At 30.8% G+C, this 26,611-nt stretch overlaps 1 protein-coding gene and 1 non-coding gene across 3 annotated transcripts in view; one reads left to right on the top strand and one right to left on the bottom strand.

Moving 5' to 3' along the window:
- Nost (Nostrin) overlaps positions 1 to 26,611 on the bottom strand; it is a 115,678-nt gene that overhangs the window by 39,253 nt on the left and 49,814 nt on the right. The window contains exons 1-2 of one of the 2 annotated variants that reach the window (XM_087154283.1): positions 8,729 to 8,922; positions 2,877 to 2,962 (exon numbers count right to left, since the gene is read on the bottom strand). In XM_087154283.1, the coding sequence (XP_087010409.1) occupies positions 2,877 to 2,962; positions 8,729 to 8,848 (206 nt within the window). In that variant the 5' untranslated portion in view covers positions 8,849 to 8,922. Of the gene's footprint in view, positions 1 to 2,876; positions 2,963 to 8,728; positions 8,923 to 26,611 lie in introns of those variants that run through there. The other variant, XM_087154284.1, reaches the window with a different exon arrangement.
- Positions 21,927 to 21,999, top strand: TRNAR-UCG (transfer RNA arginine (anticodon UCG)). The gene has a single exon. It is a non-coding gene; the product is annotated as a tRNA-Arg (tRNA).

Below are 26,611 nucleotides of genomic sequence, written 5' to 3'. Positions count from 1 at the left end.
GGCCATTATCAATGAGGTGACTTCTTATCGCTATTATATTAAAACATCATGAAAAATGATACAAGCTCCTTTACACCCTCAAATAGACTATGTTATAGAAAAAAAGTCTAATATTTATATATTAGTATACATCTGTATATTTTAGACATAGAAATGCCTCAAACATCGTCGAAATCAAAGAGAGTTAAATGTCATGATAGAAAAGATGCACAGCCTTTGTGCCAATATGACTTTGGGGAACCCAGTACTAAATTATCAGATTAAAATAATAACAAAACACAGTATTTCACAATCATGATGCCGTTAATAAAATAGCAAGGCATGCACGCAGATTATTTCACGATTGCGTAAAGTAAATTACCAAAGAATCAACATCAAAACCTCTCGCTTATCAAATTATCAAAATGACCATGGGGACAAAGAGGCTGCTTTTTGTTCTCGTTCCTCAGAAATTTTAGATACATTCTTATCGCAAAATGGCAAAATCAAATACGAATTATTAGTCACTTGCATAAAAGAATTTTAAGGGATGTTTACGAGACGATACAAATCTTTCTTTTGTGTTACGCAGCACACCACCCTCACTGCCCACCAGTGAAAATTATCGTCAATTTTCTTTTGTTTTGAAGACCGTTGCCACTTGTGTCTTTCACAATACTCCTGTGAAAGTGTTTGAAGGTTACAAGAGAAACGTGCGAGGTAATTCGGTGTCACCCGATGCTCGCGCTTGTTGTCACTAAGCTTCGATACGAAGTTCTTATCTTAAATGAAAACTTCGAGAATGGGTGTGGAGGTTTACGAGTGGGATAAAGGCAATGGAGTGCTTCAAAAACAATTACTTTTTACGTGATGAATGGTACTTTTATGATTATACAGACAGATGTTATCAACGTAGGCATTTTTATGGCACTTAAGCGTGTTTATATCTAATTGTAATCATTATCATTTACTTTTAGTTTTTAATCAAGAATAAAGTAAGATGAAAGGGTAATTGACTGGATGATCGTGTCGTGTAAGCAGGTATTTGATACAGGATAAATAAAATAAAAAAATGAATAAATAAATAAAAAATATCGACATCTGTCTCACGCCCTTGTGTAAGGCTAAGGTGATTCTATTTATTTAAGTGATTTGAGGACAAATCAGCGGAGCGACCGCGAAAAATTTTAAGATTTAAAGTTATACGAATATTTATGGAAAATATTGATTTATTATCCAACAGAACTGAAACAGTTTACAGAGTGTAATTGGTTGGTGGGTAAAAAAACGTTAAAGATGACTACACGGTAAAACATACTTGAGTCCAGATTACAAGATTATCATTATCTAAGTGAGGACACTTTAAGGGTTCAAGAATGTCGAACAAGGATTAAATTAACTGGAAAACAAGTTGTGCATCAGCCCAATGCTGATGCTCAACTCGTTTTCAAGTTTGGTCTCTTTAAAGCTTTCTGGGATACAAGTTCAAGCTCTTTTAAGTTTTCAACTTGCTTTCGAATTCTGTGAACTTTATGTAGGGATTCTTCCAATTAACTTCGATGTACCTTTCCATAGATGAAGGTTGACATTGTCGATAGCTACCACCCCTACATTGGAAAAGTGGAGAGAGTAGATATCGACAATGTCAACCTTCATCTATGAAAAGGTACTCCGACATAGAATCGAGTTAACATGTCTTATATACTAGTGAATTGGAATTGGAATTTTGTAGTGGTAGAAACACTACAAACCTATTCTTCTCATTATATATATATATATATATATATATATATATATATATATATATATATATATATATATATATATATATATATATATATATATATATATATATATATATATATATATATATATATATCATTAGAAAAATGGGTTCAACGTTGAACCCATTCTTCTCTTTACATGTATCATAATAAAAAAGGGATCAACGCTGAACCCATTCTTCTCATTACATGTATCATAATAAAAAAGGGATCAACGCTGAACCCATTGTTCGCATTATATGTATCATAATGAAAATGGGTTCAACGTTGAACCCATTCTTCTCATTATATGTATCATAATGAAAATGGGTTCAACGTTGAACCCATTCTTCTCATTATATGAATCATAATAAAAATGGGATCAACGTTGAACCATGATGTCGATATCTTATATCATAATATAGAGTGAAAATTTGCTTTAACCTTACGAAGGTGTAGATTTAGCCATGTTTCCATTCTGCTTGAACCATCACTAACCAAAAGCAAGAAGCGCGATATCATGGTTAAACTTACCAGATTAAAGTTGCAGCTAAATTTAGATGATACTGATTCGACACGTTTTAAAATTTCTAACAGTGTTGTTTCACAACTTAGTGTAACTTAATAGTGTAGTTTCGTAAGGCACCGTTATTTCCCTAAATGGCTCACTGGCTTTTCCACAAACAGAAAAAAAAGACAAAAAAAAGAAAAGGACAGCGCACATTTACACATCCGAGGGGCTTATGGACGAATTAAAAGTCTTTAACGCTGTCTTCCCGATCGGCAAAGGAATAAACATCATATATAATTCATAATACACAAAACATGAACGTTTGGATACCATATGTGTACATGTGTTGTTCATTATGAATTTATTCACTTTCCGAAAAATAAATTCTATGTTGAACCATAACATCGCGAAAATTTTCTTCAACTTTATTGAAGTATTGAATTTTACAACGGCGTTTCAGTTTAAGTGAAACCATAGTGTCTTGTAAGCTAATATAACAAAGATTCATTTACTACACGATCGTACGGTTCACCCAGGCTTCTCGTTAAAGCTGCAGCAACGGTTCTATTGTTCAATACGCTGCAAAGTTTCCGGCAGTGTAAGGAAATTGTATGGACTCTTACCTTTCATGAAGAATTGCTGCCATGTCTTTAGTAAAATCTTGTCCTTCTTTGATTGATTTTCTGAGCTCTTCAAAGCCATTAGGACCCTAAAAATAAAAAGACCCGTGAGATATAATGTCATGCATAATCCTTTTCAGGTAATACCAAGAAATAATTGCACAGTCTCTATTTTATATTTCTATATTAAAAAAATGGTAAGGGCCGTCGCCGACGTTTTTGGTGTTCAACTGAACGCTACGCTTCGTTTCGTTGCGCAAAAATTATAAACCTTAGAAACTTGAAACTACAAAAGTGTGTCCCATACTGGGCCCATGTCCAAAAGTTCGTGGGTTCGATCCCTGCCGGCCGAAGACTTCCCGTGTAGTAAATGGTGACTGATGCATGTTAAAATCTGTCAAGTCGTAAAGTCCCCCATGTTCCCATAACAAATCAATACCTCTGGGGGTACTGATCCAGGAGCTTCCTTGTTTTCTGGATTGGTACAAAATTACAAGGCTACGGAGTTGAACATTAGTAGTCGTAAATCCAAAATTGGGTCGGCTGTTCAACGACGGATATAAAAAAAAAGGTGTGTTGAGAATGAGGCGACCCGAGTTGGGTCGCCTCATTCCGTTGGTTCCATCGCCGTTGGGTATTTGGTTAGTGGACATTATAATACAACTCTGATATTTGTTATCTTCAATATATTCATTCGAGAGCCGTGATGGCTCTGGGGATAGAGCACTCGCCTTCCAATGAGGCGAACCGGGTTCGAATCCCAGTCGATACGAATTCCGCATACGGCTTGCACCGACCACAGTGCTGCCGTGAAATATCCTCAGTGGTAGACGGATTATGGGTTAGAGTCCCCTTGCCGTCAGGCTAACCTTGTGAGGTTCTCGTGGTCTTCCTCACCATATAACGCAAATGCGAGTTAGTTCCATCAAAAAGTCCTCCACGAAGGCAAATTTCTCCCAATACTTGATCTAGCAGTTCCCTTGTCTTCTTGTTTGGGTTCAAAATGACAAGGCTACGGAGTTGAACATTAGTAGTCGTAAAACCAAAAAATTGAGTTGACTGTTCAACGACAGTTATAAAAATATAAAAAAGGAGAGTAGAAAAATGTCCAAGGAATACAATAGAATAAAAAAAAACATTCGATAATTAATTACAGAATTACTATTTGTTAAACTTGTTGGAAAAAATACTATACAGTTCGCTCTACAAGCCGTTGGAATTCAACTGCAGTGTTGAAACTTGGCATGATACATAGCAGGGTTGAATTTTGGACCACATTTCATTCTGAACTTAACACAGAGTTTCTTTAAAATTCTAACTTGTTCCAAAATTATTGCAATTTTAAGTGCTTTTTTCCTCATTTTTATCACTTTTTTTCCCCTTTACGTTGCATTTTGCTTTGCGGAGCAAAATCTATGACTTAGAAGCTTGAAATTACGTAGGTATGTAGAAAAAAGTACAGGGAGTGCGAAGAAATTAAAAGATTTAAGATTTGGTAATTTGTGAGAGAATAAATAACCGTTAGATTTTGAGGGGGAAAATAGTACCATCTATAGTTCGCTGAAAGACAGACAACTTATGGGGTTAAAATTTGATGTGCTGATAGAGGCACTTTATTTGTAAACGTTACGCAAATTTTGTTTCGAAATTCTGATTTGGTTTGAATGAATGTAAAACATGTAAAAGGATTCCTTCTCGGGGAAACAATCTCTCATGAATTACCATGCCGGTTTTTATAACTTTAATGCGACATTAACACACAGAGAACTAAATTACATGACACATAAAACCAAACATTCACTGATCACGTGACTTGTGCTGCCATCTATATTCAGTTCCAGAACTATCTCAGACAAAAAAAAAATTTCGTAAGCTAATGCAAATTTAAATTCTTTCTTTTCTTTTCTTTTTTTTTTTTAAGCAGTAGTTGAACAGCCGATCCAATTTTATGGGTTTACAACTACTAATGTTCAACTCCATAGCCTTGTAATTTTGAGCCCAATTCAGAAGACAAGGGAACTCCTGGATCGAGTATTGGGAGAAATTTGCCTTCGTAGAGGACTTTTAGATGGAGCTAACCCGCATTTGCGTTAGATGGAGAGGAAGACCACGAGAACCTCCCACGGTTAGTCTGACAGTAAGGGGACTCTAACCCATGATCCGTCTACCACTGAGGATATTTCACGTCAGCAATGTGGTCGATGCAAGCCGGATGCGGAATTCGTATCGACTTGGATTCGAACCCGGTTCGCCTCATTGAAAGGCGAACGCTCCTGAGCCATCGCGACTCTGATTTTTTTTTCCAAATGTTTTGCTTTAAATATTGACTACTTAGCCATTGCTGCAGAAAATTTATTTTCTTCTCAGACCTTTATAATATAAACTAGCGCTGGAGTAGGTATCAATCAAAATAAAGCAAAAAAAAAAGAGAAAGAGAGAGAGTAAATCTAAACAGTTATAGTAAAATTTTTAAAAGTAAAAAAAATGTATAATTTTTATTTTTATTTTTAAAAATAAAAATAATAAAAAGCGAGAAGAACCGTTTTCTGTTTGAATTCATCAATGAATAATAAAAAATCAGTAAGATGAAATAATTCTCATTTATTTCATCTTACTGAGTCACACATTCTGTGTTCTTTATGTTGAACTTATTTTTTTTTTCACGTTCGGATGATTTATTTTCCAGGTAATTGCCCATTTCGTTACGAATAACTTGGTAACAAAATGTTCTTACTTAAAGCTATAATGAGTGTATAATTTTAAAACTAAATATTCTGTGTTTTTGTAGAAAATATAGATGCTTAAAAAAGAAAAGAAAAAAAAACGGAAGTTAGCAAGCAGAGCGAACAGGGGCGGAGCTTCCTAATAAAAGAAAAAAATAACAGTTAAGTCGATATTTGTTTAGATAATCATAACAAATTATTTCATGCAATATCTAAATAAATCTAAATGCCGTGATGGATCAGGGGATAGAACGTTCGACTTCCAATGAGGTGAACCGGGTTCGAATCCCAGCGATGGCTGGTCGATACGAATACTGCATCCGGCTTACACCGACTACAGTGCTGATGTAAAATATCCTCAGTGGTAGACGGATCATGAGGTAGAGTCCCCTTGCCGTCAGGCTAACAGTGGGAGGTTTTCATGGTTTTCCTCTCCTTGCAACGCAAATGCGGATTAGATCTACCAAAAAGTCATCCACATAGGCAAATTTCTCTCAAAACCTGGTCCAGGAGTTTCCTTGTCTTCTGGATTGGGTTCAAAATTACAAGGTTATGGAGTTAAACATTAGTAGTCGTAAACCCAGAATTGGGTCAGCTGTTCAACGACGGTTAAAAAATAAAATTAATCTAAATCTATATGAGCCGTGGTGGCTCAGGGCGTAGAGCGTGCGCCTCCCAATAAGATGAACCGGGTTCGTATTCCAGCGATGGCTGGTCGATACGAATTCTGCATCCGACTTGCACCGACCACAGTGCTAGCGTAAAATATCCTCCGTGATAGATGGATCATGAGTCCCTTTGCCGCTAAGCTAACTGTGGAAGGTTTTCGTGTTTCAACCACACAACCGTGAACTTAATACAGCTCTCACCACAAGTGCTCAAAATCCGGTGAACTTAATACAGCTGTCCTAGTCCTTCGCAAATACGGTCATCGTTCATCAAAATCTATCCCTGACTCTTAAAACTCTGATGGGGGAGTATTGTGACGTAACTACCACTACAATTATTAAACATCAATTCACTAGCATATAAAACATGCTAACTTGATTTAATCTTGAGGTATTTTTTGATAGATGAAGGTTGGCATTTTCGACGTCTACTTTCCCCCACACTGTAACTAAGGAAATGACTACATATACTGTAGTCAACATTACGATCGTGCGTACGTAGGACGAAAATTTGAAGTGGAAATTGTATTCAAACAATCAAATAAGTATTACGGCTTTTAAAATAATACTGAAAAAAGAAATAATACTATCAAATAAATAATCGGTCTATTTCTTCTTGATCTATATTTAACTTAAATTTCTAAATCAATAAAGACACATTTTTATTTTAGAAACACGATCACAAGATAATAAAATACCTAATCGATAAATATTTAATATAAATCTTCATATTTTTATTCTCAAATCTGCTGCTTCAATATCATAGCTCCACGAAATCAAAAATTCACATGTATATATGAAGGCAGATCCTGTTTCAAAACAAAGGCGACATAAAACTCCATCGGATTTCGTGCCAAATCATCTAATTTTTAGATACTAACATATGAAAGTATTCCGTCGTACATATTTACGACCTAAAAGAATTTCTAGATCTCTAACAATACGAAACATTTTTACAAGCAATCGTAAACACACAAAAGTGAAAATATAGGAAAGCCCGTAAACTTTCCAAAAGAAAAAAGAAAAGAGGCAAAGTTGACCTAAAAAGTTGCCATTTTGTTTACCATATACATCGCAGGTGAAATTTGCTGTGTCTACAAGAAGAAAAAAAAAGGTAGAAATCAACAGCAATCAAACTGTCAAATTTGGCCTCGTTTTATTTTTTCGCCAAGAAAGTTAAAAGAAGAAAAAAAAATGCTCACCATTTTGAAAATTGAATGTAATTTTGGCTGAAAAAGAAAAAAAATCTGGAAAAGTTCCGGTAATTAAAAACGACCCTGCTTTCAAGATACTTCATGGAAACAATTCAAAACAAACTATTGATTTTTCGAATTATTCAAAGTGAAAAAGCGACCTACTTCATAAACTTATTGAATTCAATTGAAGTGACAAACTAATGACCAACCAACTAATTACCTTGTGGAAGTATAATACCTTAATAAAAGTCAGTAATTATTATAAAGTAATCAGTTAATATAAAAATTCGATTCCCGTAAAGCTAAGCTCGGCAATCAAGAATTATAAATCAAACTGCTTTAAACTTAAGTTTACTTTATGGTGTATTTTTATTGTAATAAACCTTTTTTTAAAAATTTTTTTTTAAAAATTGTGGCTGTCGAGGTCGATAAAACTAAACTGACTCGCCTATGAATGGAATCACTCATATATTGATTCGCTTTTTATGTCCTTTTGTTCCATTTATTCATTCACATATATCAAAAACCACTGTAATATATCTTTTAATAAATTATATATTTGGCACAAAAAACACACACACTTATATAATACATTTCAATAGTAAACCTGATTGCGATACATTATTAAAAACAGTTTTACACATTTTTTTACGTAGTTGCATAACAATTCAACTAAAATACATGCAAACTGTATAGTAAAGTTTAGGTCAGGATGTTTAAAAGCAAAAATATAGTGTCAAGTGCATATTATGTAAAAATTTACTTTTTTTTTATGTAAGTATAAAGTCTGAAGTTAACTATTCTACAAACTTAGAATATTAAAATCAATTTGCTAAAGTGTAAAACAATAAGCTAGAGCAACATTTCTATTTCAAGCAAATCTACTAGATTTTAATGTATAGAAAAACGTAATAAAAAAATTTCGTTAATAAAAAATACGTAAATATTTTCTTTTAAATCGCGCACAACTAATGAGTCACTGTTGTTAAAAAATTTGTTGTCTGAAAAATATTCCATTGTCTTGTTTCAAAAAATACACTTATCATTAAAAAAAAACGTATTATTTATAGAATCGTTTGCTTATAAAAAATGCGTTCATTATTATTAAAATAAAACGTACTAATACTTTTAGGGTTACAAATCATTCTACGCCTGCAGCCAATAGAATGCATGTTCTTGTTCTCCGAGATACGCAGCAACGTACACATGTATACATTTTAGCAGAAGGGACCACGTGGTTTAGATAAAGCGTAAATAAATGTACTTACTTCACTTTTGCCAGCTTTAAATCGTTCTAAGAATGACCAAAATCGAAAATATTCTCCTTCAGCTTTCCATAAAGCTTTATATCTTTCTTTTAACGTCAACTGTTTCTTTTTAGAAGCCATTTATGAAAGATAAAAACACAGAACGAGCGTGAATAGTAAACCAGTAAACGCACGTTGCAGTGAATTTGAAATTCCCCTAACCCTGACGGTTCCCACCCACTCTGTGAAGAAAGGGGTAAACTTGTTTGTATGACGCAATAGGGACAGGGACGATGTCTGTGGTTACAAACTTGTCTGAGGTGTTAGCTTTGAATTTTGAATGAAATTAAATTTAATTTTATTGAAAGAAAGAAAAAACGTATAAATTTGGATATGACCTTTTTTTCTGTTAGAAAAGCTCCGAAATTTACGATTATAGTAAAATATTATATAAGTTATAGTTTGCTCAATTACAATATTCATGTGAAAGATATTGACTTAAACCAGTGTTTCCCAAAGTGTGGTACGCGTATCCCCAGGGGGTACGAGAACAGTTTAGCTGGGGTACGCGTTCTTTTGTGAAATATCTTGCAACAAACGAAAGTTTCAAAAACTTTTATTTAAAAACAAAGCTAGCCATGAAAATTTTCGATTACGTATTTTTCTATTAGCTATTTTTCGCAGAGTTAACAGTTAATAATTAGTGGTGTCAACAGCCAGTTGTGATTTTTAACTTTTGTGCAATTTTTTTATAGTAAAACATGCATTGATTTTTTTTTTTTTTTTTTTTTGTTAGTACACAGCGTTACGAAAAATTTAGAAAGGGTACGCAAAAGTCATAAGTTTGGGAAACACTGACTTAAACGATATAAAACTAAAATTAAATTGCATTTATTTACTCCATAATTCATATTAAATCATTTGTTTTAAAAAAAATCAAATATTTGTATTTGTCAATAGAAATTAAAATTCGAAAAAAAAATTTTAAAAAATGAAAAAAAAAAGCCTAATAATTTTTTAATTAAATTAAAACAAATCAAAAAATAAATATAACGACATTTTTTGCTCTCTTTATTTACGAATTTTTATGCGAAAATTTGTTATTCTAGATTTTAAACGGAAATCTATTTTCCAAAACGATGCAAAACTGTTCATATTTAAAAAAAATAGTGTATTTATATAGCTTTGACATTTGCTGTCGAAATCTAATTTTAAAATAAAATTCAAATAAAATATATAACTTATTTTGGCAAAGGGGCCGCTTTTGAAAATTTCGTAAAAGGGCCATTTTTTAAAATTAAAATTTCGTGAAAGGTCCGTTTTTTAAAGTTTGAATTTTGTAAAGGGGCAGCAAATCGGACCAAGTTCCACATGTACCAAACCCTCATTCCATAAACGCAATGTTATTTTAATTCCGATTTGTACCTCCGAACGAGCAGTAAATTCCAATATCGAGAGATTCCACGGTAAAATACTTTGCAATCTATTATTTTTTCAGTTTTCTAAATCTTTTAAAAGTATGGTTTTATCAAAATTAGTCTAGAATTTATTAGTTATGAAACTGTTTTTTTTTCCTTTGATTTTAATGTAGTAAACTAGTTTTAAGATTAAATTCTAATGTGCGAGGTAATTTATCATAAAACAAAAATCACGTTTTATTCAATTTATTCTTACATGTTTTTCTTCTGGGTTTGTTGCTGCTGTTGTTGTCAGATCATAATAGATAAGCACTCCTAGCGGCGTACGACGACCTTTCAGCGCATGGGTTCGAATGCCTTTTTAATTCTGATGATGCACCCTAATTCCCCAAGAAGTTTGTTGCTGTCACTAATGCCACTTGCCAATATCAGCAAGCCTGCTATGGGAACCCAAGCGAATTTTTTAGGCGTAGGATGCGTTTCTTGTTTTTCAGTGGCGCCATCTATGGCCAAGAATACGACTTTAGTCACACACATCACAGCCCGTTTTACTGGCAGGACCCATTAATTCATCCACAAATCGTAATTTTGACATGAAGCAGAGAACAATAAATATCTAATTCAATACCATCAGAGGCATTGATTTGTTATGGAAACCTTGAGGACATTGTGACCCTGAAAAGTTTTAACGTGCACCAGTCACTATTGAATACACGGGGATTCTTCGGCAGGATTCGAACTCACGCTCACACGAACACGAGCCCAACGTCCTACCAACCAGGCCTTCTTTGTTTAAAAACTTTTGACTTCTGAAAATATTTGAAAAAAATAATTATTTTTCAGCTTCCAAACTTAATAGTTATTTTTCCTAGATTTTTAATTAGAAGTATTGTATACTAAAAAATATTTGAAAATGTTGCGATTTTAATGTCTTGCGTAAGTATTATTCATATCTCTCTTACCCCTTTGTCAACAAAAATAAGCATACCGCATATCACAAACACCTCTCAACTGTTAGGGGTTTACGTATAGATTGGCTGAAATAAGACGGTTTTTTTTTTTTTTTCATGAACAAAAAATTTTTTCTTAGAATTCTTAATAATGGAATAGATTCATTTTCTTTATTCAAAATAACAATGCATCATAGGAGTTAAAACAAAATCGTTTTTTTTTTTTTAATTACATTATTTAGAACAAGAGAGAAACATATTGAAAACATTCCATCTGGAACAGTTCCAACGCGAAGATCCCCTGCTAACCCACGAAGCAAGACCAGCAACTTCTCTAATTTTTTTTTTCCTTTAGCTTTTTCAACAACATCGTGTGCGCTTCAATCCAGACCATGCATTTACCATGACCTACAAAATTGACGTTTGTATAACAATAATTACATAGCGGCAATTGAATAACATCGTTTTGTTTTTTTGTAATTTTTAGGTAAATTTCAGCTTTACAGAAGCTGATGAATTGTTGTAACGTTGAGTATGAAAATGAATCGCTTTTGTTTCATAGTTTTAAGTTTTAATTTGTTTCATTTAGAATGATGTGAAATCTTGCGTTTTTCTGTCATTTTGTCAGAAAGGTTTTTAAATAAAGAAGTTGTTGTTTTCTAAGGATCTGATTAATTGTTGTAACATTGAGTATGAAAATGAATAGCTTTTGTTTAATAGTTTTAAATTTAATGTATTGCTTAGAATGATGTAAAATCTCCTCTTTTGTGGTCATTTTGTCAGAAAGGTTTTTGAATAAAGAAGTTGTTGTTGTTTCTAATGCCACTTGCCAATCCAGCAAGTCTGCTTGGTGAAACCAAGCGTATTTAAGGCAGAAAGTGCGTTTAAATTACTTATTCGGATTTTATATTTTGGTTCAAATATAATTCCGATAATCTAACAGATTTTTTTTAGTCACTGTGTTTTACAATTTCAAAAATACCAAACGCGGTGTTTGTAATTAGCAACTTATACTTGTAATTAGAGCTGCAGAATATATATATATATATATATATATATATATAAGGATACCGGTGTCCCATCCGTGTTAAAGGGATAATGCAACGTTCTAGACTAACAGACCAACCGTAATCGTTTTGTTTTAGCCTACAAATTATAAATTCCAAATAAAAACAAGATTTTTGCCAACTATTTTTGATGTATCCATTCGAAAATCAATATAAATAATATTGTTATTCAAAACCTTTTATTGTTTAAAAATGTTAAGTTAAATACATTAGAGTCCCCATAGTTCGAGTTTACCATAAATCCGAGCTCTTGAAAAAAAATCAGTCTCGCTTCTAAAAAATGGCCAACACACACAACCCGTGGAACGATTACAACGATTCGTTTTAAGACGATTACTACGATTGAATATTGAAAAACAAATTTGTGCATTAAGCACTGAAACATGAGAACAGTATGTTTAAACCATAAATATAACCATAGATATATTAGTCCCTTGTTTAAACATTTGACAGTTATTTTAAAGTACAATTACCCTGATGCAGTAATGTAATGAATATTGCAACTTGGAGTAATGCAGTAAATGTACTCTCATCTCCTAATGTAAATAAATTTTCTTTAAATATAATATATTATAATTAAATAGTGAAATTTAAAAACTGCTTTGTTTCTATTGATTTAAATATTTCTTAAATTGTAAGTTTTCGATAACTCGAGTTTTCGAACATTCGAGGAATACCTGGTCCCATCCACCTCGAATTATCGTACTGTAATTCTCTACTGTAATTCTTTTTGTTCCCCTGTATAAAAAAAAAGTAAGATTTCACCAAGAATTACTGACTTTGTTTGGAGTACTATTTATAAATGAAGGAGCCATTTCACTTTAGCGTTGACCATATGCCTGGTGTGAGTTCACTGTAGCATAACATGTGCTTAACATCTGCAAATTATTCATTTTAAATCCTAACTCCGCACTTTAATGTCATCATGCAAAGCATTCTTTTTTGACCTAGCACCGCTCTAAATGTTGCCTGCCACCTATCAAACATTCTTCTTTTTGCTTAAAAATCTATAAGCCTCGATAATACTGGAAAATTTAACTGCTTAATTTCAATTTGAATTAGAAAAAAGAAATGAAAACGCAGCATTTTTGCTCTTTTTTCCCAAAAAGAATTGATATTTGAAAGAAAATAATTAAAATAGGAATACACATTTTTATTTTTTTTATTGGAATCTGGAAGAATTGAAAACATTGATAATTAAAATTTGAAAACTCGAATTGTTCATCTTTACAGCGACTATCTTGTGCTTTCAGTTAAATATTGAATGTCAAACTATATGTTCGTTAGAGTGGCTTTTTCAATCAATTGTTCGATTTCTTTGTTCTGTGAGGATCTGAACTACAGATATCTCTTTTCAACCCGAGGTATAACGAAGATGTTCCAAAACTTCATTTTTTTTATAATTAACTCCTGTTTTTTTCGATTCTGACCTCTGCACAATTTATTTCGTAAAAGTTTTCCACTTCGATATTTGCTGTTTTTTTCATCATTATTTTATTTTATAACTGGTTAACGAACAGCCAACCCGAATCTGAGTTAACGACTATTCAAATATGAATGTTATCAACTTGTAATTTTGAACCTAACTCAAAAGACAAGGGAACTCCTAGATCAAGCATTGGGACAAACTAGCCTTCGTGGTTGACTTTTTGATGGAACTAATTCGTATTTGCGTTACACGTAGAGGAAATGGTTTGGCCGATAGCAAGGGGACTTGAACCCATGATCCATCTACCACTGAGAATATTTTACGTCAGAACTACAGTCGGTGCGAGCCGGCTGCAAAATTTCTACTGTCCAGCCATTAAAGTTATCGTAATTTGCTGAACAGTCATTTATAAAATTAATCTATTTAAGCTCATGTTAATTTTAGATAACAAAATATTAAAATGTCAATAAAAACCGGTTTTTTCAAATAAACCTGGTATTCCTCAAAAAAGACTAGCTCTTTAGCAACCCAGTTGGCCTGCGATGTAAAGATGGCTTGTGCACAATGCTGACCATATGGGCCGGAATAGCCTGGTTGGTAGGGCACTGGGCCAATGTCCAAGAGGTCGTGGGTTCGATCCCCGCAGGCCGAGGACTCCCCGTGTAGTAAATGGTGACTGATGCACGTTAAATCTGTCGAGTCACAAAATCCTCCATGTTCCTATAACAAACCATACCTCTGGGGGTACTGATCCAGGAGTTTTCTTATTATCTGGATTGGTTCAAAATTACAAGGCTACGGAGTTGAACATTAGTAGTCGTAAACCCCAAAACTGGGTCGGCTGTTCAACGAAGGATATAAAATAAAATAAAATGCTGACCACATTGCCACAATCATATCGTTGGTTAAACCTTAACCTTTATGATCATGGAATTATACCCATGATAATATCATAGTCAATATTTATAATTATCGATAATAATTGCGATATTATCATATTCTATACTACAGGGATGAGAGTAGTCAGAAAGTAAAAAAGAGGAAATCCAAGAATGTTATGTCCATATATAAACAAAATGGAAATCCATATATAAACCATATGGAAATCCATATATAAACAAACATTTGACAAAAAAAGTGCGATTTTTAAACTTGTAAGCCATGTGATTATAAATCCCGATATGAGGCTTTTAAATCACGTGAATATGAAACTCTACATCGAATTTAAAAAATGCGAACATACAAATCATGATGCATAATTTTAAAATCGCGAGATATTACAACGGCAAAAACGAATCACGATATTGGATTTTAAGCTCGCGTAGCTACATAGGGTTTTAAAAGCTCGTAAATACAAATCGCGATATTGGTTTTTTAAATCTCGTAAATAAGAATCGCAATGTACAATATTTAAATGGCCTGAATAAGAATCGCAACGTTCAACTTTTAAATCAGGTAAATACGAAAATCGATGATTGATAATAAAATCGCGATTTTAAAAATTCAAAAATACAAAACACGATATTAGATTTTTAAATCTCGTAAATACGAGTCATAATGTACGATATTTAAAAAGCGTAAGTCAGAATTGCAATGCGCAACTTTTAAATCGGGTAAATACGAAAATCGATGATTGATATTAAAATCACGTGAATAAAAATCGAGATATTTGCAGAGTCTGGACTTGGAATTTCTAAAAAGCTTGTTTGAATTATTTTTTGTTTACACAATAAATAAAAATTTACAAGATTAATTGAATGAGCAAATAAATATTTTCACCGCAATTTCACCTCTATTTTTTTTCGCTTTTTTTGTTTGCTTTCACTCCAGAATACAAGAAACAGCGACGTCTAAATTACGAAAATACGAGCTATCCCGCTGACGGATGAAAAATACGGAAAATCTTATTTTCTGTGCGTGAAATCGGAGAAAATAGCTAATATAAGTAAACATTGCGGAAGGGTTAGCAGCTAGGACGTAGTTTGAATTTTCTGTTTTTCGTTGAAAATCGTAAATAAATATAATTATTTGACTTCAACGACTGAATTTTTTTTTTTAAAAAAAAGGGGATATTTATAAATAAATAAAAAAAAAAAGCTTTTAGATAATCTGAGTTTTTGATAAAAAGGCTGAAATTCGAGAGACAAAAGCGAAAAAAATCTCATCCCTGTATAAAGGTCAACCAGTTTTATCCCAAGGAAATGATTTTTAGAGAAACTTCAGATGAAGGAATGAGGACTTCAATAATTTCGCTCCGCGGAAAATTAAATTCCTCATAAAATATTTTAACTTGTGCAAATAACAATTTCAGCGGAAATTAGCGGAAAAAATGGAAAAATCTGAGAAAAAGCGGAAATCCGCGAATCCGCGGAAGAATCTCATCCCTGAATACTAATTATTGTCTATAATAATATTGATATAACTGTAACTGATATTTATAGTTGTTTGTAATAATCGTATGTTAGATATTAATCGTAAGATATGATATTCACGATATCTCATGGGAATACTTATTAAAATATTGTTTTCGCGAAGTTAAAAAAAAAATTATATGCATCAGGATGTTTGGCGATCGAAATAAATAATTAAATATATCTTGTCCGACCCTTAAAATCTACAGATATTTACTAATACTTTTAAGAATAACTAAATTCAAGAAGCCTATTATCTTTAACTTTACATTTACTGCGAAATACTGCCGAAATTCTAAATTAACAATGGATGCAACAGATTTTTTTTAACCTTTACCTATCTTAACCCTATTAATAGCACACCAACAAGAAAACTAAAATCAAGGCCAAACTGCTGGTACAATTGCACGATTTTCTTCAATGAATTTATTTTTTTTAAATTCATGACAGACGTTGCATCTTTAACATTTGACTTAAAAGTCGTGACGTTTAAATTATTTTGAAAGTCACCACATGGAAAAATCCCGAATTAAAAAATTCTATTTCCTCGAAGGGAAACCTCTACATTAGCTTCAATGCAAACTATATTTGATATTGCGTGTTTAATGTTTATTTATTTTAATAAAAATTTGGTTTGAGATTAAATTGATTACACTCCTGAATAATTACTGCAAGGAAAAAAAAGTCGATTTAATTTTTTTTTCTTAAGGAAAAAAAAAAAGCTTAAATTTATATTTTACATTTCTTTTTATGTCAGTGAAAATCATTATAAGATAAAAAATTTATTACAGCAAAATATTATCAAATTACACCAAAATATAATTTATTTTTCCTAGCATGCAGGTTAAAACTTCATTGTAAAATTTCTGTGAAAATGTAATATTTTATTCTTTTTTAAACAGATCATCCAAGCGAAACATTTACCGGCTAAAAATTCATTTTCGTAATAAAAATAATGGTAGAATATTTAATATTTTAGTGTCCCAAATCATCGAGTAGATCAGTGGTTCCCAAATGGTGATCTGTGGCACCCTAGGGTTCCGTACATGGTACAAATAAGGAGACTTAGAACTTATTTGCGATATGCAAAACACAGATATCCAAAAACATATAATGAAAACGCTATAGAACCCTGTTAAGCCAATATATTCGATAATCTCAAGTCGTCCACGAAAAACAAAAAGTTGATCATTTGGAGTTCTGTTATCGAAAAAAAATTGGGGAATGGCCCTTTTAGCTAGATACCTGGAGCCGTAGTACCCTTCGCACCTTCTCGGCTCGCCACTGTCTGACTTGACTTGTTCATTTGTTTGTTTTCAGTGCACAATATTTTATGTTTTACCCGTTTTCCCAAACAAAAAATTAACCAAGCTACGGTGGAAATACCCGTTTAAAATAAACCGCAGTGAAATATTCTTCATTTAACCCTATTTTTCGAAGCTCTGTCGCCAAGGAAAATAAAAAAAGTGACTTACACTTGAAGCAATGCGATGATTTTAAACTATAAATATAATCATGCCATGAAAAATTATCTGGGCTTTAGAACGGACAAATAACTTAAATATTTCAAAAGTTATTAAACTTTTTTTTTAAATCACTAATTTCGTAACATTTTCCCACCTAGATGAAAACTACCAAAATCACTGCCTTATTCTCAGTTTTTGCAATTTTTTATAAGCTAAGGTAATGCAGCATTGGAGTAAGTTTATAAATATTAAAAATTTAGACCACAAACACTTTTCATTTTCACAAAACTGTATCTTTTCTCCATATTGACGTTTTGCGCCATTTTTAGAATAAGAATAGACAGTGATGGCTTTAGATAAGCTAAACTTGTCCTAACAGTCATGAGTAACAGTTGCAAAGTCACAGCAGTTATAAAAATAGCATATTATTCGCAAAAAAGCATTATTTCATATTACGACGGAGCCTACGAACCAGCATTAAGCTCGTTTTTTGCTTATTCATGTGCTCTAAGTACTTAAATAAGTATTTCATCAAAATGAAAAACATCTGCATTTGTGTATACTTTCTTTAAATTGAAAAGTAACAATTGTGAGAGACATTATTTTTCTTGATTACATCATAATTATTTTTTAATGTTGAAATATTTATTTTTAAAATGAATAAATTTTTTTATAATATATTAGGCAGGATTCTAATAATACGCTAGCGTGTTTTTGGAACTTCCGCAATTCCCTTTTGTTAAAGAACATAAGCTAATTTCAAATCTCCTCCATTGCTTACGTAAGAAAGTTGTATCACCACAATTTGTTATTTGCTTTAATTTTGACTATAGTTGATGAACAAAAAAAAAAAAAAAAAAAAAAAAAAAAAAATAGGATTAAATTCCAATGAAACATATAACTTTGAAACAAAATTTACCTTTTAATTTATATTATAAATAAAAATTAATTAAATTTATGTTATGTTATAAAATTTTAAGATTCCTTGAAGAAATTTTTATTCCTACTTTAACTTTTTTCAAATTCAACTTTTATTTCAAAATTAAAATTCTTTTCATGTGTAGTTTCTTATAAATTTCTTGTAATCATTTTTTTCTTCTTTTTCCATTATAAAAAAAGTCTTTCATTTATTTTAAGTGCTTACGTAATCTTTAAAAAGTCTTTTTTATTTATTTATTTTATTTATTTATTTACTTTATTTATTTATTTACTTTATTTATTTATTTACTTTATTTATTTATTTACTTTATTTATTTATTTACTTTATTTATTTATTTATTATTATTATTATTATTATTTGCAGAACACACTTATTTTGAGTGAAACTATTACTATTTTTTTTTTTTAAACAAAAGGAATACCACCCACGCTTAAGGGCAAATGAAAGCCATTCGTTTTAAATTGCCAACAATAAAATATTTTTAAAAACAGCAGAATTAATTTAAAATGGAATAAGAAATAATCTTCACAGAAAATAAATTTTTTTAACATGTCAAATATGACATAATTATTAGCTCATAGTATTATCAAACGATTTTGTTCTTCCCCCATTGTTTCGAGGTTCAGACGATAATATATTATGTCATTCTTTTTATATTCATCTTATTGATTTCGCGTTAAATAAAAGACATCCTTGTTGTGATGGTGTCATGATATTCTTAATAAAAATTCCATCGTGTTTAATAATGATACAATTCTGGCCCGGGAGAAAAGGCTCATCAAAGAACACGGATCGTTGGCCTAAAGATCTTGCTCAGCAACGCGATAGCTTTATGGCCTGGTGCCCTCTATCCCTACTACGAAGCAGACGGCGGGGACCTTGAATTGAGGGCAAGTTGGGCCGATCTTACTGAGTAAACTTGCTTTTTAAAAGATCGTTTGTTGTTTTATTTTACCTGCTCTTGAAAATAAACAACCTCAACCTCGAGTCAAAAGTTGCTCCAAGTTATTATGTTCCACACACTGAAGTAATTCCTTCCTTTCTTAAAAAAATTCCGTTTTTTTTTTTTTTTTTTTTTTCTAATGGTTTGTTTTAAATATTCTGTCCACAATCAGATTTTATTTACGAAAAAGTTACAAATATTTCGATGAAAATTTGAATTATTTAAAAATTTATGCCATTGAGATGGAATTTTTGTGAAAGAATGTTTTTGTACTAATGAAAAAATTGTTCTAAAAAATAATTCATTCTTGTGCGTTATTCATCCTTGTATTATTTTATTTATTAATTTTTTTTTAGCGTCTATATTATTGACACCGAAAATCAGTTCTAAAAGATTCTGCGAAAGAATTAAAACTTCATATTATACAGTACATTGTTAAAAATTTGCAGCTTGTTCAACCACAATATCCTATAACTATGCTGAAACCATAATATCATGCTTTTAAAAAAAAATCGTACTTTTTAAACTTAATTAAGCAATATTTCCATTAAAAATACATTTAAAAAATCTACGGAATATTATAGTTAAATATGAATCAGACATGGGGCTCACTTTTACAACTTCTCAAGGTTACAACACATTTGCCCTATATTAAGGATTAAGGATTTGATATTATGGTACAACGTTCAACCGGCTTTTCTCTATAAGTTTAGTTCTTTTTCCGCTCAATTAAAATATTTCACGCATAAAAATTTAATTCTCTTTCTCGAAATTTTTATTTTGTTCGCATTTTGTGTTCCGTCATTTCACTGTATAGTATCAAAGAAATATAAATAAAAAAGCACTTTTAAAAATTAAAAAAGGTGATGCTTTCCTCTAACATTGTATTTCAATAATCAGATCAACAACTATCTCAAATATATCTTAAATATCTAAAATAGTTAGTAGAATAGGAAAAAGCCGTAGACCACTCCTTTAATTAACATTGTGACGAAATTCATTCGGTTACATCTGCGTTCAACTATCTCTGAAATTCAATTAATAGGAAATAAAAAGATAGTTAAAAACCAATAACGTTCCGCAGGGGTGAGACAGAATTGAACCGTGCCTTTTAATGGGCCATGGTCCGTTTCAAGTGACGATATTCTCAGCTGAAATAAACAGGATGTATGCTCATAAGCATTACGCCACTGCTCAAACAGAGATGATAGAAATTTCCGCTAAAAAACCATTACTTTTATTATACGACCACAAAAATGCTGAAATTTTAGTTTTAAAATATTTTGTTCCAACGTAAAAGTACAAAAATAAGAAAATTCCACAAATACATTATGTATACAAAGTTATGGTGAAATTTTTCAAATCATGTACACAATTTTTCAAATAATGCAGCTTTTGATGTTAAGTAATTTGAAATTGAATGAAAACAGCTTACTTTTATATTTTTTTTACTCTAATTTTAAGCCTATAATGCATATTTTAAAACTTAATATAGAACAAATTAAATTTTAGCAAACGATTTTTAAAAAATAACACAATTTTTAAAAAATCGTTTTTACATTTTTAGTTTTAAAAAAAGCTGTTAATGTTATTATTATAAATTTAATTTAATAATTGACACTCACAACCAGATTTTAAATAATCTCGAAACAGCGGTTTCCCAATTATCTAAAATAATTTTTTTAAAAACTGATTATTTCTCTTGCAAGCAGGATTTTTATTCAGAGTAAACTGAATGATAAACTTTAACTATCGACATAGTTTTATGTTCTTTATCGCCATTTTGATAATATTATATCCGTGCAACCGGAACTACATCAATAATATATAAATAAAGAAACGGTTGGAATTTTTAAATAAATTGGATGAAAATTGAAGTTTAATATCGTCAGCTTACATCTGCTGCAGAGAGAAGTCTAATTGCATCAGCGAAACAATTTAATCAGAAAATCTTTCGACCATATACGGATTTAGTTCTACACAATTTCTCTTATTAATTATGATCATTTTAATTGCATCCTTTTCTCAAATAGGCCTTGATGGAAATTCGCCAGGTTTTGCTGGAAGTTTTTTCCTATTTAAATAATAATTTGAAACCAATATTTTACATTTAGACTCCCAAAACTTCGAAAAATGTACCTGTCCTCTATATTTAGCAAAATTTTGAAATCCCTCAGAAAAATGAAATATTACATATTAAGCTTTTTTAAAAATGTAAATTATTTCTATAAGCAAATGGTTAACTAACCAAACTTCTACGATTAAATTTTAAAAATTACCATCCTCATGGTTTACATGATTTGATAGTTTAAAAAGTTATATGTAATTAAGACGATATAATACTGTTTTATATTGACACACAGATTTATATTGAGTTTTGAATTTTTTTTTTTTTTATCTTATACAAGAAAAGCACATATTATTTTTTAATAAACATAATTAAATAATTAGTAATTTTTAATATTATTAAATTCATCAGTATTTATAATTTATTACTTTAAACAATATACATAGGAATTTTGTTATTGTGTACTAAAAATTTACTGGATTTCATGCTTTTCGAATGTAATTTATATTTTATCGTTCCCTCAACAAGTCCGCGTGGCCTAACGGATAAGGCGTCTGACTTCGAATCAGAAGATTGCAGGTTCGAATCCTGTCGCGGACGAAATCTTAATGGTGTAGGCGAATTTCTGTCTACCATATACCAATCCCTTTTTGTTAAAAAAAAAAAAGTTTTATCTTATAATATAAATAATAAATATGGAATTTTAGAGATTTATTTTGTTGAAATTTTCCTAAGTTCTACAGGAAAAAATTTAGAAATTAATTTGAATGTTAAATACAACAAAGTAATCTACGTATATACAGCTATACAAAAATTTAAACGAAACAAATTTATTTTAAAAACAAAGCTGTTTTCTTTTAATGCATTTTTTAATAGAAATATGCCTTTTATATCAACATAGATGGTTACAATTACTTTCATATTTTAAAATAAATTATAAATTATTTTAATTTTAATAATGGGTAAGCAATGTTAATATATTTTATAGGATGAGATATAATAATAATACTAGAATATTATCTATAAATCTTATTTTTTAAAAAAGTAAAACATCCGCACCTTCGAGATTAAATAAATCGTGCACAATATTTTTAGTTATTTTTTTCGAATATTATTTTCAAATATAATCGTAAAAGCACGATACTTTTGCCAATAGTATTAATTTATTTTTGCATACATATTTTTTAACATATTCTTTCAATAAAATTTACATTTTATTTTTAAAAAAAAAACTTGTTTGCGCCATAAGTATAATAACTTCTAAAATATTAAACACGTAACAAAAAAAAAAAAAAAAGATATTTAATTTAAAAGGTCAGAAAATACTTATAATGTTAATTTTTTTTAGGAATTTAGCTATATATCTCTAGCTACAAGATAGTTGGGCAGTGTTGAGAAGGACTTAAAATTGTTGGGAATAAACAGGTGGAAAAATCTAGCTCAAAGTCAATCTAGCCTGGAGGCAGCTAATTGAGAAAGCCTTGGCCTGCACTAGGCTGTAGTGCTGACGAAGAAGAATAATATCTCTAAATTAGACCAGTATAAGTGTTATATAAGTTTAATTTTTAAAGATACCTGAGGGGTAAAAATTCTCATTTAATTATCATTCTCATTTGATTATTTATACAAAAAAAGCGAATTTTTCGACCAGTACTGACTCTAGTACTGATAATATTGAAACGAACCCTTAGTAATTCCATTGTTATAACAGTTATAACATTAGGTTCATTTGATTTTTTTTAAACGAATTCTGCTTTTAACTGAAATACTTCTGATGAAAAATCGAGTCGTAGAAACGACGACAAGACAGTAGGAATTTTACAAAAAAGGCAAAATAGCTAAATAAAATATATTAAAATTATAAATCCAATTTCATTCTTATTTAATTAACTATACAAGGAAAGCGAATTTTTCCATGATAGTATTGGAAGCAATCCTTAGCAATTGCATAGTAACTTTAGTAGTTACAAAATTAGGCTCATCCTTATTTGAAAATAAAAATAAAAACATTCTTTTTTAAATACTTCTGATGCAAAATGGAGTAGCAAGTAACAAGGAAAAGACAATATAAATATGACATAAAAAATTTTTAAAAAAACTAAGTACTTTAAATTTTTCCCTAATCAAATCTCAAAAATATTAAAGTTTGGATACATTGAAATCCATCCAATCTCATTCTCATTTAATTAACAATACAAGAAAAGCGAATTTTTCGATGAGCAATCATGGAACCAGTCCTTAGTAATAACGTAGTAACTTTAGTAGTTACAAAATTAAATCCTTCCTTAATTTTTTTTAAATTTAAATATTTCTGATGCCAAAATGGAGTTGTAGCAACGACGACAAAACAATATAAATTTCACAAAAAAAAAAAAAAAAAGGCAAATAGCTAAGCTCCTTAAATCTTTTTCCTTCAGGCATGTGTCAATAAAGATTTACCTATTTGTTTGTTAAAGAGGATGACGTGCGAAAAATTAGTTAGCGTGCAGCACTAAAAAAGAAAGTTACTTTTTTACGATTACAATACGAAAGAATGACTGAGCGTGCCACAGACAGAGATATGTCACACTTACAAATGTGTCGCAATACTGCATCAACTACAACTTGTCTCTATACTACATTCATAATAACCACTGCGCAGCGAAAACTTCGTGAACAGCTCAGAATGAGTTAGAGATATTTTAGATAGGCCATATTGCGCCATTTTAATAAGTTCCTGTGTTGCGCAATATTAATATGCTTTGAAGTCGATTAAGGCTGGGTTTGTCATGCAAGATTACTTTTTTAAGTAACAAGTAGTTGTTGCATGGATTTTATTTATACAACAATAAAGATATGTTTACAATTAGACATAAATATAACCGCTCGCTATATTTAAAAAAAAAAAAAAAAAAAAAAAAGTGGCGACTTAAATTAAATAAGTAACCGGTCAATTTTCCTAATCGGTTCTTCCTTTTTTTTTTTTTTTTAAATTATTTATTGATAAAAATATATCGATGCAGAAAGATTCAGCAAAACAGAATTTTCATTAAAATGTGCTATGTTTCCATTCAAAATTTTGACCCTTCAGAATCCATCAATTTAAGATGGAAAGATTCACGTGGGAGAAAAGTTCTTTAAAAATTCATACGTTTCAAAGTTGTTATATATATATGTTACCGTGAATCACCAAAATAAAGAGAATGTCGACTTTCACCGGTGAATGTCAACAATCACATAGTCGCTTTAGTGAATGTCCGAAGTATCGTTATATGCAATTTGATATTAATTTATTAGTTGATATTATAATATTTATTCGATATTTTAATATCTGCTAAGGATAGATTAGGAGAAACATCAGCGTTCGGAGTACCGGTTAAATGCATGCTGGGCAGTGGCACTGAACCTTAAAAAATCATTAGTGTAGGGTATACCGGGCAATGGCACTTAACTAGACCTAGTATATATATCGGACATTTACTAAAGCGACTATGTGATTGTCAACATTCACCAGTGGAAATCAACAACCACCAATATCGGCCATTAACGCAGTAACACATACATTAAATGTATTTTGACAATGCAAACATTTTTATAGGAAATTCTTTAAAGTCAGTATGATTACCTGAATTTTGTCACATAATTATATCTTTTTTATAGTTCAATTAACTTTTTATAGCTGTAGATTTTTCTTAATATGAATTTTGTTTAAAAACATAATTTAATCCAAGCTTTCAAAAAATAAATAAATAAAGTTTGTAAAAATTGGCTATTAAATGAAAAGGACCTATCGATATCAGTCAGCGACTCATTAGGTTTTTGAGGGGGGAGGGGCTACTCAGTTAGTAGAGTCTACCAGCCACCGGCTACTAACTGAAAATTTAAATTTTCATGTCTATTTACAATAATTTGATTTTATTCACTTCTCATCAGGATTAATATTTTGATTGAAAGATTTTTTATTATCTAAATCGAAGATACAAAGCAAAAAACTTCAAAAAAAAATTATTTTTATTTTCTAGCTTTTATTTCATTTGCTGTTTTTCACACAAATAAATAAAAAAAATACCCCAATTAAAACGATTTTCACATTTTTTTTTTATAAAATTTGAATAAAAGGTTATCGTTTCACATTTTAAAGGTTTATAAACTTTTTATTTACTTATGAGTGAAATTGTCGGGCTTGAATAATTTAATGAATAAAGCGAGGAATTTGTAACAAACTGATTCACTAACTTACTTATTCATCCGTTCAATCATTCTCTGACTCACTAATACGTCCATGTGTGTAACGGAAACTACACAATAGACGCGATGAAATTTTTAATGAATAAAATGAAAATTCAAACAGTTATTGTGTCTGCAAGTATAAAAAACGGTTTTCTTAGAAAAAGAATTAAAAGTTAGCGAAAACACGCGACAATTCAAAATGCTCTGTATGTTTCTTATTTGAGTAAGTTTCGGTCTAAGCGCTTGAGGAGATATTTAGGAAATATGACATGTGTACGTTATTAAAATACATAAAATTAAAAAAAAAAGTCTTTTACATGGAACTATCTCATTTGCAAATCATCGACATGAATTACCAGCACAAGTAAATATGAAGTAACAATTTTTTTCACCCCAATGCTGGCCTGGGAATAACCTTTCGTCATTTTGCGGAGGCACCATATTAGGTGGGCCAACGTTTCCCGCACAGTAAGGACAGATAGTACAGAGAATGAAAGAACATCCATCCTGTCCTGCCCGGGATTCGAACTCAGAACCTATCTTTCTGATGCAAGTCGAGTTCCCTGATCCCTAGACAGGCCGGTAGGCGAAATAACAATATAACCTGTTTTGAAATCTAATAAATAAATAAAGGAATCAGTTATACATTGATTCACTAATTCACCTATTCATCCGTTCAGTCATTCTCTGACTCACTAATAAGTCCATGTGTATAACGGAAACTATACAATAGACGCGATGAAATTTTTGATGAATGAGATGAAAATTTAAGGAGTTATTGTGTGTGCAAGTATGAAAAATGATTTTCTTAGAAAAGGAATTAAAAGCTAGCGGAAGACGCAGGGCAATTTAAATTGTACTGTATATTTCTTTTTTAGTAAGTTTCGGCCTAAGAGGAAATATTTAGAAAATCTTATCACGTTACTATAATATATAAAATTTAAAAAATCGTCATTTTTAAGAAACTATCTCTCATATGCAAACCATCTAAATGAATTACTAG

Source organism: Parasteatoda tepidariorum, chromosome 10 (genome assembly GCF_982258835.1).
Source record: "Parasteatoda tepidariorum strain Cologne lab strain chromosome 10, Ptep-v5.0, whole genome shotgun sequence".
NCBI lineage: Eukaryota > Metazoa > Arthropoda > Arachnida > Araneae > Theridiidae > Parasteatoda > Parasteatoda tepidariorum.
The sequence above is the reverse complement of the archived record's forward strand: the minus strand, read 5'-3'. Positions and strand labels throughout refer to the sequence as shown.